General features: G+C 45.3%; 1 protein-coding gene across 3 annotated transcripts in view; it reads left to right on the top strand.

Annotated features, from left to right (window-relative positions):
• The window catches only part of TM9SF4 (transmembrane 9 superfamily member 4), a 54055-nt gene that overhangs the window by 18743 nt on the left and 21931 nt on the right, over positions 1–13381 (top strand). For all 3 annotated transcript variants that reach the window (XM_061630804.1, XM_061630806.1, XM_061630807.1), the window contains 5 exons: positions 1341–1464; positions 2216–2334; positions 9366–9477; positions 11759–11829; positions 12586–12718. In XM_061630804.1, coding sequence (XP_061486788.1) covers positions 1341–1464; positions 2216–2334; positions 9366–9477; positions 11759–11829; positions 12586–12718 — 559 coding nt within the window. The remainder of the gene's footprint in view (positions 1–1340; positions 1465–2215; positions 2335–9365; positions 9478–11758; positions 11830–12585; positions 12719–13381) is intronic.

The following is a 13381-nucleotide window of genomic DNA, read 5'->3' as shown; positions in this document are numbered from 1 at the left end:
CCAACAGGCAGCAGCTGCAGCCTCTCACAAACGCAGCAAGGGCTCCTGACCTCCAGGACTTGCAGAGGGAGCTCAAATGTGTTCCTTCACTCGCCATGAGTGCAACGCACAACAGGAGGTGTGATATGAGGAATGTTCAGCCCTCAGCACCTGTGCGGACCTCCAGAAGAGAGGGGCCTGCTTCTTTCCTCCTGTCATTGAAACAAGGAGCAGAAGGAAAGATTGCAAGTGTTCCCTTGCTAAGGGAACATGCAAGTCAGTTTTTAAGTTGGGGGAGAGCTGTGCAGAAGGAAGCCAAGGCTATGACTGGCATTAATGCAGAGGGCCTGTTTATATACTTGGGGGAATGCATTGGACATTGATGGCAGTTTGAAAACGTGCCGAGAGTCCCTGGCAAAAATCCTGGTAAAAACAGGCAGGAGGTTAATCTGCACTTCTCCCAATACTGATCTGGTTTGTCCTCTTACCGTGATGGAGGACTTCCATTGGTGGGACTTTTAGTTCTCTTTACAGCGATAGATCCCTTTCTTTTCTCTCTTGCTTCCTAGAGTTCCCTTTTTCTAAATTGAGGCACCTCATTCCTTGTCAGTTGGTTGCAAATTCTTGAGCGCAAAATGAATGTTTGACCAGTGAATTGATGTGAACAGTTAATTCACAGTTTGGCTTCCAGCTTCCCAGCAGATCTGTATCTGTAATTTAAAACAGGTGGAAAACACAACCCACTATATACTGAAATGTCCTTTATATGATGGCCCAAGGGAAAAATTCGTGGAAAATACCTTGCCTAGTTTAACAACCTATTCTGAACATTAGATCATTTGCTTTCTTTTAGAAGATGCTTATCCATATATAGCATATAGAACAGTGCTATATGCTCAAGGTGCAAGGCAAGTCCGAGCAGAGTTAGCGAAATGTGACAGATTATGGTTAAGGGTTTTAAGATTTTTAGTTTAAGTTGGACTTTGTTGTATTGTGTTAAATGTTTCATAAAATTACATTGGATTTCAGTTTCATTATTATAACATTCTTACTCCGTTGTACCCAATGGAGCATATTTTAACATTGTCAAGGCCAATAGCTAGTACAATAAAAATCCTCCTCCTTTGGAATTGGACGATCAGAATAATCTTTTGCAGGGAGCATCCCAGTGGCTATAGCTTGATGTGGCTTCCCAGATGGACCCCCTTGGTACACGGTGCTGGCCTCCTACAGGAGATCTCTGAGGCTGAGGAGTCCCAGCCACAAGCCACGTGGAGTGATAAATTCCCCTCACCCCACTTGATTTGTGTGTTCCTGCTCCGGGGCCTCTAACCTCTCTCTTAATATCCAATCTGTTCCAGTTCTATCTGCACAACCACCTCTCCTTCATCCTTTACTACCACAGAGAGGACGTGGAAGAGAACCATCAGCCAACCTACAGGGTGGTTCGCTTTGAAGTCATCCCGCAGAGCATCAAGCTTGCTGGTAAGAGGCATCCTGTGCTGCCTACCAGCGGAGCAAGGACTAAATGTCTGTAGGGAGGACCCGGAACCAAGAGGGACATTTTGGGCCAGGAAATATGGGGCGGAGGGGAGGAGGGAATCCCCTTACATTGAGTGTCTGCTTTAACAATGTGCTTGGAGAAGGCAGCAGCTCCTGATTGGCCTTCTGGGTTCTTTCCAGGAGCCCTTAATGTCCTCTGTCCAGTCTTAGGGGAGAGGGGGACCCGTGAAGCGCATGCTCTGCATTCAGAAGGCAATGCAACAGTGAATACCTGGATCAGTCCCTGATGTCTCCAATATTACGTAGCGGGCTGAGGGGGAAAAACCTCTGCCTGGGCCCCGGAGAGCCCGTTCAAGGGTGTGGCCTCTTGGCCCTCCAGATGCTGTTGGCCCTCACCACTTCCATCATCCCTGACTGTAGGCCATGCTGGCTGAGGCTGGTGGGAGTTGGTGCTCCAGCACCGCCTGGAGAGCGGAGGCATGCAGAGGTCCCTACTGTGGGATGGATAAAGAGTCTGACTGTGTTTAAGGCTGCTTCAGATGTTGTTGCGTTCACAGCAGGAATAGGAAGGGATAGACACGTTTGTGGAAGAGGAAGAATGGGTGAGGGCAGTGCAGCCGGGGGGGGGTCCTGTGCAAGGCTGGTGGGGAGAGGGGACCTGGGCCTCTGGAGTCAGGGCATTCAGCAAGAGAGAGTCTTCTCCTTCTCCTAATGTGAGCTTCTTGCTCTCTAGATCTGAAGGCCGACGAGAAGGGTGCCTGTGTCCTGCCTGAAGCTGCCAACTCAGCTCCTCAGGAGATTGATCCCATGAAGGAAAACGAGTTGCTCTTCACCTACTCTGTGCATTGGGAGGTGAGGGATTGGGGAACAGGAAGAGACGTAGGGTTCTACCCAGTGTTACTCGGAGTAGACCCATTGAAATTAATGGACATGACTAACAGAGGCCCCTTAATTCCAACGGATCTACTCTGAGTAGGACTAACTTTGGATACAACCCACGGACTCATTGTAGCAGGTGTGGTGATTGAATGCAGATTCCCAAACACTGGGAAGCCTGAACGAAGAGAAGGGTGAGGGCCAATGCTGGGATGTGGAGCGCCAAGGGTCAAGCCCTGCCTCAGCTGTCTTTAAGGGAACACCTTCTGTATATTTATTTAAAAATGATAATTCCCCACCATGAGTTGAGCCTTAACTGGACAAGTCCCGCTTTGGGTCCCACATTTGAAGAAAAATTGACGTTTGCTAGAACAGCCACTCCAGCCTGGTGCCCTTGTGTTTTGGACTGCAAGTCCCATCAGCCCCAGCCAATATGCTTGTGCTGGTTGGGGTTAGTATGATTTGTAGTCAAAACATCTAGAGGGCACCAGGTTGAAGAAGCAGAGCTTTTTAGGTGGTGGTGCCCATTTATTTATTTATTTTATTATACTTGTATACCACCCCATAGCCATGCTATGCTCTCTGGGCGGCTTACAGTAAATAAAAACATTAAAAACAAATACAATTTAAAACAGATCTTATAAAAACAATTTAAAACACAATTTAAAAATTTAAACCGTATAAAACACATGCTAAAATGCCTGGGAGAAGAGGAAAGTCTTGACCTGGCACTGAAAAGATAACAGTGTTGGCGCCAGGCACACCTCATCAGGGAGATCATTCCATTATTTGGGGGCCACCACTGAGAAGGCTCTCTCCCTTGTTGCCAGACTCCCAGCTTCCCTTGGAGTAGGCACCCGGAGGAGGGCCTTTGATCTTGAACGTAGTGTACGGGTGGGTTTGTATCGGGCGAGGCATTCCATCAGGTATTGTGGTCCCAAGCCATGTAAGGCTTTATAGGTCAGAACCAGCACCTTGAATCGAGCTTGGAAACATACAGGCAGCCAGTGCAAGCGGGCCAGAATCGGTTTTATATGGTCGGACGCTCTGGTCCCTGTTACCAATCTGGCCGCTGCATTTTGCACAAGCTGCAGTTTCCGAACCGTCTTCAAAGGCAGCCCCACATAGAGTGCATTGCAGTAATCTAATTTGGAGGTTACCAGAGCATGGACAACTGAAGCCAGGTTATCCCTCTCCAGATAGGAGCGTAGCTGGGCCACCAACCAAAGTTAGTAGAAGGCACTCCGTGCCACCGAGGCTACCTGAGCCTCAAGTGACAGAAATGGTTCTAGGAGAACCCCCAAGCTACGAACCTGCTCCTTCAGGGGGAGTGCAACCCCATCCAGGACAGGTTGGACATCCACCATCTGGTCAGAAGAACCACCCACTAGCAGCATCGCAGTCTCGTCTGGATTGAGCCTCAGTTTATTAGCCCTCATCCAGTCCATTGTCACAGCCAGGCACCGGTTCAGCACATTGACAGCCTCACCTGAAGAGGATGAAAAGGAGAAATAGAGCTGCATGTCATCAGCATACTGATGGCAACACACTCCAAAGCTCCGGATGACCGCACCCAACGACAGAACTGACCCCTGTGGAACCTCATACTGCAGAGTCCAGGTGCTGAGCAATGTTCCCCAAGCACCACCTTCTGGAGCCGACCCGCCAAGTAGGAGCAGAACCACCGTCATGGAGTCCCTCCCACTCCCAACTCAGCTAGTCTTCCCAGAAGGATACCATGGTTTTTTTTTTTTTTACAATAATTTTTATTCAAATTTTCATAAAACATACAAAACAAAATCATAAAACATTCAAAGACAAAAAACAAAACAAAACAAAAATGATTAAACAAAAAAATAAAATGTTGACTTCCCATTTGTCGCAGATCAAATCAGTTATAGGTCTACAATATATAACAATCCTGTCTCTTAAATTATATTATAAAATCACTTTCCTCCAGTAGTTATCTTAATTAATCATCAAATCTCATAAACATTACTTTATTCTTTCCACAAAAAGTCAAAGAGAGGTTTCAATTCTTTAAGAAATATATCTATCAATTTTTCTCCAAATAAACATATCGATTAATCCATCTCGTTAATAATAATAATAATCTTATTGTCATAACCATAGTCCAAATAAACATATCGATTAATCCATCTCATCAAAATCTGTTAGGTCCAATAATTTCAATAGCCATTATTCCATTATCCATATTAATTCCATCTTCCATCTTCAATAGTCCTGTTAAGTCCAGTAATTTCAGTGTCCAATCTTCCTTTATCAGTATTCCATAATAATCTTGCTGTCATAGCCATAGTCATATAATAAAAGTCTGATGGGAATTTCCTCTATCCCAAATATTTTCTTGCCATCAATTCTGAATAAGTTGCTGAAATATTGTTGTAAAGTCATATCTCTGTTCTTCTTTTTTACAAAATGCACTGGCTCATCTCTTGAGAGTTTTTCCATTATCACATGGCTGCAGTTAATTCCATAGATTTTCTCTATATCAAGCTCCATCACGTCATTCCAGTCCAGAAGATTATCCAAGCCATTGATAACTTTATCTCTAATATCTTCATTAATTTCTTCAGAGATAACGTTAAATTCCAAACAGTAGATTTTATTTCTAATATCCATAAACTCCAGATCTTTTTCCAATTCCACATTTGTTCCAATCTCCAGGGCTTGTATCTTCCCTTTATTTTTTCTTTTCTCATCTCTGATCTCATTCTCCTCTCTCACAGGATCCCCTATTTCTTTAAGCTCCTGCGTCATTTTGCTCAGTTCAATTTTCAGCTCCTTACTGCCCTGTCGCAGGGTTTGTTTCGTTATCTCAATCTCATCCATTATTTTCTGAAACATAATTACTTCCAGATTCTCAGCCACTTTCTTGATTGCCATTTTTAAAACCACCAAAACAAAACAAAACAAAAATAAAGAAGAACCACTTCTTATTTCAGCAACAATTGGGTTAATATTCCAGGCTTGATGACATCACAGTATAAACAGAGCAGCCTGCCTTATCTCTCTATGTTCAAGAATACAAAACAAATTTAGTTCCCAGCATCAAAACAGTTAGTGGCGTCGTGAAGAAGCAGATTCGTCAAAATAAAATAGACCAAAAAGAGAATAGTCCCAGACAATATAATGTTCCTCGGAATAGAAATCCCTCTTCTGTTTATATCTTTAGAATGCACTTCCAGGACAGCTTTTTGCAATAGAAACAGAGATAAGCTGTTAATTTCGTGAATAACAGAGAAGAGTTATAGCTCACCCAGAAGTTCTTTAAAGCTGATTCATTTGACAAATCTCTTTTTGCTGCAACAATTTAAACCAAGTAAAAAAAATAATAGAAAGAAGGGTGCTTGCCTGTTAGTCCGTTTTCTCTTTGAAGAAAAGATAAACGTATCGCATTAATCAGATAGAGCTTGTTCGGAAGTCTGTCTGGCATTGCTGGCTGGACCTTTTCTCATAAATTAATGAAATCCAGTCCTCCCAACAAAAACAGGCTTTTGAGGTTGATCTCTACGTTTCTCCCTGCCCGGGAGAAATTTCATCAGTCAAAAAAAAAAATGTTCTGACTGATTTATATCTGAATAAGCTTCTTTTGAGGCGGGAGCCCGTCTCAAAAGCAGGCACAAGCGAAGTCACCCTTCCCGGAAGTCAGAAGGATACCATGGTTGATGGTATCGAAAGCCGCTGAGATCAAGGAGAATCAAAAGAGTCATATTCTCCGTCTCTCTCCTGACAAAGGTCACCATACAGGGCGACCAAGGCTGTTTCCGTGCCAAAACCAGGCCTGAAACCTGACTGAAATGGATCCAGATAATCGGTCTCATCCAAGAGTGTCGGAGCTGGCCCACAACCACTCGTTCAAGGACCTTGCCCAGGAATGGAACATTTGTCACTGGCCTATAGTTATTAAAATTTGCTGGGTCCAGGGAGGGTCTCTTCAGGAGTGGTCTCACTACTGCCTCTTTCAGGCAGCCAGGGACCACCCCCTCTCACAGAGAGGCATTAATCACTTCCCTGGCCCAGCTGGCTGTTCCATCCCTGCTAGCTTTTATTAGCCAAGAAGGGCAAGGATCCAGCACAGAAGTGGTTGCACGGACCTGTCCAAGCACCTTGTCAACGTCCTCAAGCTGCACCAACTGAAACTCATCCAAGAAATCAGGACAAGGCTGTGCTCTGGATACCTCGCTTGATTCACCTGCTATCACTATCCTGGCGGATGCTAAAGATTTTATCCTGGAAGTGCCTAGCAAATTCATTACAGTGGGCCTCAGATGGTTCTACCTTGTCCCTGGGGCCAGAGTGTAATAGCCCCCGGACAATTCTGAAGAGCGCCGCTGGGCGGCAGATTGATGATTAGATAGTGGCAGCAAAATACTGTTTTTTTGCTGCCCTTACTGCCCCTAAATACAACTTATCATAGGCACTTACCAGTGTATAATTGCATCCACCAGGAGTCCGTCTCCATCTGCACTCAAGCCATCTCCGATATTGTTTCATCGCTTTCAGCTCTGGGGTATACCATGGAGTTGTACGAGCTCTACACAGGAGAGGATGCTCAGGAGCAATCATGTCAACTGCCCGGGTCATTTCTGTATTCCACAGCTCGACCAGGGTTTCGACAGGAGCGCCAGCCCTATCAGCCGGAAAATTCCCCAGAGCCCTTTGGAAACCATCCGGATCCATTAGTCTCTGGGGGCGGACCAACTTAATAGGTCCCCCACCCTTGCAGAGGGGAAAAGCTGCTGTGAGTCTAAACTTCAGCAAGCAGTGATCTGTCCATGACAGAGGGACTGATGTAAGGCCCCCCACAGTCAGATCACCAGCTCCATGTCCAGATGCAAAAACCAGATCTAGAGTATGCCCTGCTACATGTGTTGGGCCAATGGCATATTGGGGCAGTCCCATGGTTGTCATGGAGACCATGAAATCCTGAGCCGCCCCGGATAAGGTGTCCTCGGCATGGATGTTGACATCCCCCAGAACCAACAGTCTGGGGGATCTCAACAGTACACCCAAGACCACCGCCATCAGCTCAGCTAGGGAGTCTGTTGGGCAGTGGGGTGGGCGGTACACCAACAGAATCCCCAGTCTGTCCCATTGACCCAGCGTAAGGTGCAAACACTCCAGACCCGTAATCACATGGACAGGGTGCTTGCAGAGGGAGATGGAGCTTCTATAGATCACAGCAACCCCTCCTCCCAGACCCTCAGGTCTACCCTGATGCTGGACCAGGTACCCTGGTGGACATAGCTGGGAGAGACTGATTCTCCCCTGCTCACCCACCTAGGTCCCGGTTATACATGCCAGATCGGCTGCCTCATCCACAAATCATGAATGAGGGAGATCTTATTATGCACCGATCTGGCGTTTAGGAGCAGCATCCAGAGGCCTGAGAGCTGGCTGATAGGGCAACCAACAAACCTGCGGGTGTGGGGAGGACAGGAACAAGGCACAGCCGTTAACTGCCTGGGCCGCGTTCCCCTTACCTGGCAAGTCCTCCCTATGTCATATCTCCCTCTACCCGTCACTACACTAATTGGGGCCCCCTCAAGTCTCCCCACTTGGCTCTGAATCCTCTCTCCCAGGCACATGATTCAAGACCCACAAAAAGGCAAACAAAGCAGGAGCCACCTCAGTCAGCTGGCTTATGTATCCCCTCCGAGGAAGGGACAGGTGGAACAATATCGGCCACAGCTGGCTGAGTACCTGGGGCCTGGTCCTGCAAGGTGCCAACCTGCAGAGCAGAAGCCCAAGAAGGAGAGGGCGGTGATGATAGCCAAGCAGCAGCACAAGCAGGCAGATGGCTCTCCCTCCCTGGGCGGTGATGGTCCTCTTCCCCCTGCAGGCACTGGGTCTCCCAAGCCACCTCAGCCAGCCAGCTTATGTATCCCCTCCAGAGAAGGGACAGGTGGAACAGTATCAGCCACAGCTGGCTGAGTACCTGGGGCCTGGGCCTGCAAGGTTCCAACCTCTACCCGTCACTACATAAGCACCCCTTATCTGGCAAGTCCTTCTCCCATGTTGTGGAAAGCTCTGCTCCATTTCTGCTTTGAGGACTCTGCTATGACATTTCTGGTTGATGTGCCTTTTTTGGTCAAAATGAAAATAGGAACTGGATGAAATTTGTTTTTTTCTGTCCATTCGTTCATTGCAATAAATAATAATAATAATTATGTATGTATTTAAAAAAAATATATCCCAGTTTTTATCAAAATGGAGTGTAATATTCCATTGTAAGACCGTTCTCTTTCAACAAGCCTTTTAAGTAGAGACTTTATCCCAGTCTGCATCTGTGTTAGAATTGCTTTTTAATGTGTTTTTAAACCTTTTTTAAAACAATATGCTTTTAACCTTTTTTAAGATTTTAAAAGCTTTTAAAAATGTTTTTAAAGTTGTTTGTTTTAATGCGTTTTAAAGTCTGTTTTTATGATGTTTTAAGGTGTTTTTAGTGCTTTTGTTTACTGCCCTGGGCTCCTGCTGGGGGGAAGGGCAGGATATAAATCAAATAATTAAGTAAATATGACACACACCCCAGCAGTCTTTAGACCTCTGCTTGATGGATGGGGTCAGAATTTGCAGTCCTCTTTGCTTCTTCTCTGTCCAGTGGGTGGAGTCAAGTGGGTCTTCTCTTGATCTTAAGAATTGTTCTGTGTTGCTTTATTTCTGGTTGTTCCAAACATGAGTCATACTCAGAGAAGACCCATTGAAATGAATGGGCATGACTAATCTGCAGCAATTAATTTCAGTGGGTCTACTATTAGAATTTAGTTTTATAGAACTCTTTAGTATTTATTTATTAATTACACTCCATGATGCTATAAAGCACTTTGGAGACCTCTGCAGTAAAACAGTTTAGAGCTATTAGAGGGTTGATGGTTAAGTCGCTTACTGCTTAGCCTCAGTTTTCCATCTCCAGCATGGGAGACGTAGTGGGCCACCTCAGGGCAGAGAGATCAATCTATTAACCTGGACTTTACTTCCTGTAGGAAAGTGATATCAAATGGGCTTCTCGTTGGGATACTTATCTCACGATGAGTGACGTGCAGATCCATTGGTTCTCCATCATTAACTCCGTCGTAGTTGTATTCTTCCTTTCAGGTAAGAGAAGCCAGGGGGTTTTCGGTGGTGGTGGGGAGATCATCAGCTTGCTGCTATATGGCAGGAATGGGGGCTTGCCAGGTGAATAGTAGTGTAGACCATCGTTCATGTGTGTATCGATGTCTAAAAGAATAACGAATCCGAGGTAGGCAGCCTAATGGGCTTAGATTCAAATCCTGGCCTCACCATGTGGCCTGATGATCCTGGCTAGGTCTAAACATGCAGCAGAATTTGGGAAACCCTCCCTCATCAAAGAGAGATACATTTTGTGTCTGCCCACTTCGTGATACAATTTTTGGCCAATCTTGAAGACTCTCCTCTTTACCCTGGCCTTTGACATATGAGATGTATATTTTTTGGACCCACCCACTTTTTTGTGAGTCTAAGTTGTTTTAAATTGTTTTAAAGTTTTTTTTCAATTGTTTTTTAAAAAATGTGTTTTTAAATTTGTATATTTGTTTTTAAGGTTTTTAATTGCTGTAAACCCCCAGAGAGCTTCTGCTATGGGGTGGTATATAAATGTAATAAATAAACATTAAGGTTGTATTTTAAATTGTTGGGACCTCATGGTGAAGGGTGGGTAATATTTTTTTAAACACACACACACATGTACACATACACGTGTTTAGCACTCAAGGGCTAAATGTTCTAGCCTACCCCTTGCCCTGTTGTGCTAGTTTTCTCTTTGCAAGGAGCTCTTAACGTGTGGCCGGGATCATTACAAAATACAGTCTCCTGCCTGGAGTGGCACATTACACGATGTATCGCCTCATTCTGCTTCATATGTAGACTCTGAAAGGCTGCAAGGGTAAACAAGCATTATAACCCAATTGCAAATGTGTGCTGTATGTTTAGGACATGTTAGCTGGTCTTTTTTAAAAAATTTTTTAAGGAGAACAAGTTTTCTCCACTAGTGGCTTGTCTGTTGAAATGTGTCCATCAATGTTCTGAGCTCCTGTTGCTGAATGGTACTGCCTGTGCTTCCGTTCTGCTGCTTCTAAATGTGGCTGAGCGATGGGAGGGCTGGTTCTAACATAGCTTGTCCCTCAGCTGTGATCAAATATATTGCAGGATGCTATTTCAAGAAGTTTAGGTTGAGAACCACAGAACATGTTGAACACCATACGTGATACTTTTTCAGCATACCTGTGTCTTTGGATAATTCACTGATCCTGCACGCTGAGGGCGATATTCAACTTTTTGCACCAGTACTAGAGTTAGGCTAGCACAACAGGGTTCCTTTGCCCTCCCCCATGCTTGCCCTGAATTTGCTCTGGAGGGTTGGGGGAACTTCCAGAACAGGTTTAGAGGTGCACAGGGGGAGAACAGGGAGATCAGTCCACTGCACAATGAGAAAACTGTGAGCTGATGGAAGAATTGCATTAGTGCTGTGTTGAATGCAACCCGGAGTGTGTTCCTGCTTGGGCAGAAAAGAAACAAGATCACCTCCTAGCGGATAATGAAAGCAATGCAAAAGTGAGGATAATAGTACGTATACGTTCAATAAAGAACTGATGCAACCCCCCCCACATTATTTAGAGTACAAAGATGTCATCTGCTTATAATAGAATATAATGGTGAGGACTATATGAAGAATTCCAAAGAATCATACATAGCAGTCCAATCATTCCACTGCTGCACAGAGTCACGGTTTAACAGGTTAAAAATGTGTGTGAGGGCATTAACGCTGGTGTGGTCATTATAAAATATTGGTGGGGTGTTCTGTGTTACAACTTAATCTTGAATATATCTAAGAACAGGTATATGCATCTTGTTTCCTTTGCTGAAAATTTGGCCCCCTTACTCCTCTCCTGCTTGCACTATCCAACATGACAGCCCAGGAGAGATGCATTTTAAAAAGTCAGTGAGAAAAAAAATGGCTTGCACTGGCATAGGTGCCCTGCCTCCTGCTCACAAGGGCCTATCCAAGTGGCAGCTTTCACTGCTCTTGGTGGGCACCCACGTCCTAATGCAGTAATGCAAAAATGAGCAACGCCTACGGGCTCCCTGGGAGGAATGGCAGGATACAAATTTAATAAATAAATGTAAATGGCCTGGGACTCAAAAGTGCAATTCTTGCTATGATAAACCAACACTCTCACCCCCATTGCTACTATTTGTGGGCAAGGCTGAAGTTGTTGGCATGGGTGCGCTGCAGGGACTGTGTGTAGACAGATCCGTCTCCCTTTACAGCCCTTGCTCATGTGTCTCGGAGTGTAGACTCTTCTGTGCTCAGCAGATTAAGCTGCAATTGGCTAATTCCAGGTTTTGTGCATTTCAGGTATTCTTAGCATGATCATCATCCGGACGCTTCGGAAGGATATTGCCAACTACAACAAGGAAGATGACATTGTACGAGAAACCTGTGCTTGGGGTGGGGTGAGGTGGGAGGAGAGATGCTGTTTTGTGCCCTGAGAATGTTTTTAGAATCTTCTTTTGAAAGGCTGGAGCCAGTAAAACTGGTTGAGCAGATAGGAAGAACTTGGTAGGCCTTTGGGTTTGATCTAGCCAAGCCCAGCATTTGGATTCCCATATTGCCAAGTAGATGCCTCTGGGAAGCACATCTGAGCAAGGCTTGAGGGCGGTCACCCTCTTCTGCTTGCTCCCTAGCCAATGGTCCTAGAGTAGCATGCTGCCCCTGAACCTAGAGACTGCATGTAGCCATGATGCCTAGCAGCCACTGATAACATTTCTGCCATGGGTTTGGCCTGATCCCCTCTTTAAAGAACTGCTGGCCATCACCATATCTTGTGGTGGCAAACTCCACCAGTTATCTTTGTGCAGAGTAGAAGAGAGATTGCTTGTTAACCCTCAGCTTGTGTGTCCCTTGTGGGGCTTAACCACTTTCAGCACATTTCTTGGCGGAGCTTGCTAGGCCCTGCTACCTTCCTTGTGCTGGAGTGTTTTTCCCCTCCAGGTGCAGGCAGTACCTGGCAGCAGTTTAAGCTCTTGAGAAATTTGATAGCTCACCTTGAAGAAGGGAGATCCCATAGAGGATGGGGGAGAGCGGAAAGGAGTGCTATGTATCTGGGTGGCAAGACTAAACGCACACAGTACCTTTTGTGGGCCCAGTTTCAGTCCTGCTGTGTGTGTTGGGTTTCCCCACAGGAAGACACCATGGAGGAATCCGGCTGGAAACTGGTGCATGGTGATGTCTTCAGGCCGCCTCAGTATCCCATGATCCTCAGCTCCCTATTGGGCTCCGGAATCCAGCTCTTCTGCATGATCCTGATTGTTATTTGTGAGTATCCTGTGCAGAGCCTGAGCATTCTTCTGTGTGAATAAGTGAAGGGGGACAGAAACCCTGCAAACTAGTCAAGAGCACATCTTGTTGAATGAGCTGATGCTGCCGAGGTCTGGATTTCATGGTGTGTGTGATGTGCCCTTACTCCAAAAAAAGGCCACCATGGCCTTGCCCCCCAACCTCTCTCCCATGTGCCCCAACTCTTCCCCATCTGTGACCTTGACTCTTCCAGCTCCACCACTCTCTGCTGTCTGATGGCCTCCTGCTCCCTCACCAGACCAGATCACGCTTTCTCCCTTGCTGTCCCGTGGGCTTGGGACCCCTTTCTTTGCTCAGGTCCCTCCTCACAAACTCCCTTTTTCTTTTCTTTTTTTATATAGTTTTTATTCAAATTTTTCCAAAAAACAAACAAAACAAAGTAAGAAAAAACATAACAATACTACAACAAAAAAATAAAAATAAAATGGTTGACTTCCGATTTGTCACAGATCAGCTATAAGTATATAATATACATCAAACCTGTCCCTTAATATGTACATACAGAATCCCTTTTCTCCATAAGCTGTCTTAATTAATCATCAAATCCCAGTATCATCATTTTATTTTGATCTTTCGACAAAAAGTCTAAGAGAGGCTTCCAATCCTTAAGGAATGTATCTG

This window comes from Rhineura floridana, chromosome 6 (assembly GCF_030035675.1).
Source record: "Rhineura floridana isolate rRhiFlo1 chromosome 6, rRhiFlo1.hap2, whole genome shotgun sequence".
Taxonomy (NCBI): domain Eukaryota; kingdom Metazoa; phylum Chordata; class Lepidosauria; order Squamata; family Rhineuridae; genus Rhineura; species Rhineura floridana.
The sequence above is the reverse complement of the archived record's forward strand: the minus strand, read 5'-3'. Positions and strand labels throughout refer to the sequence as shown.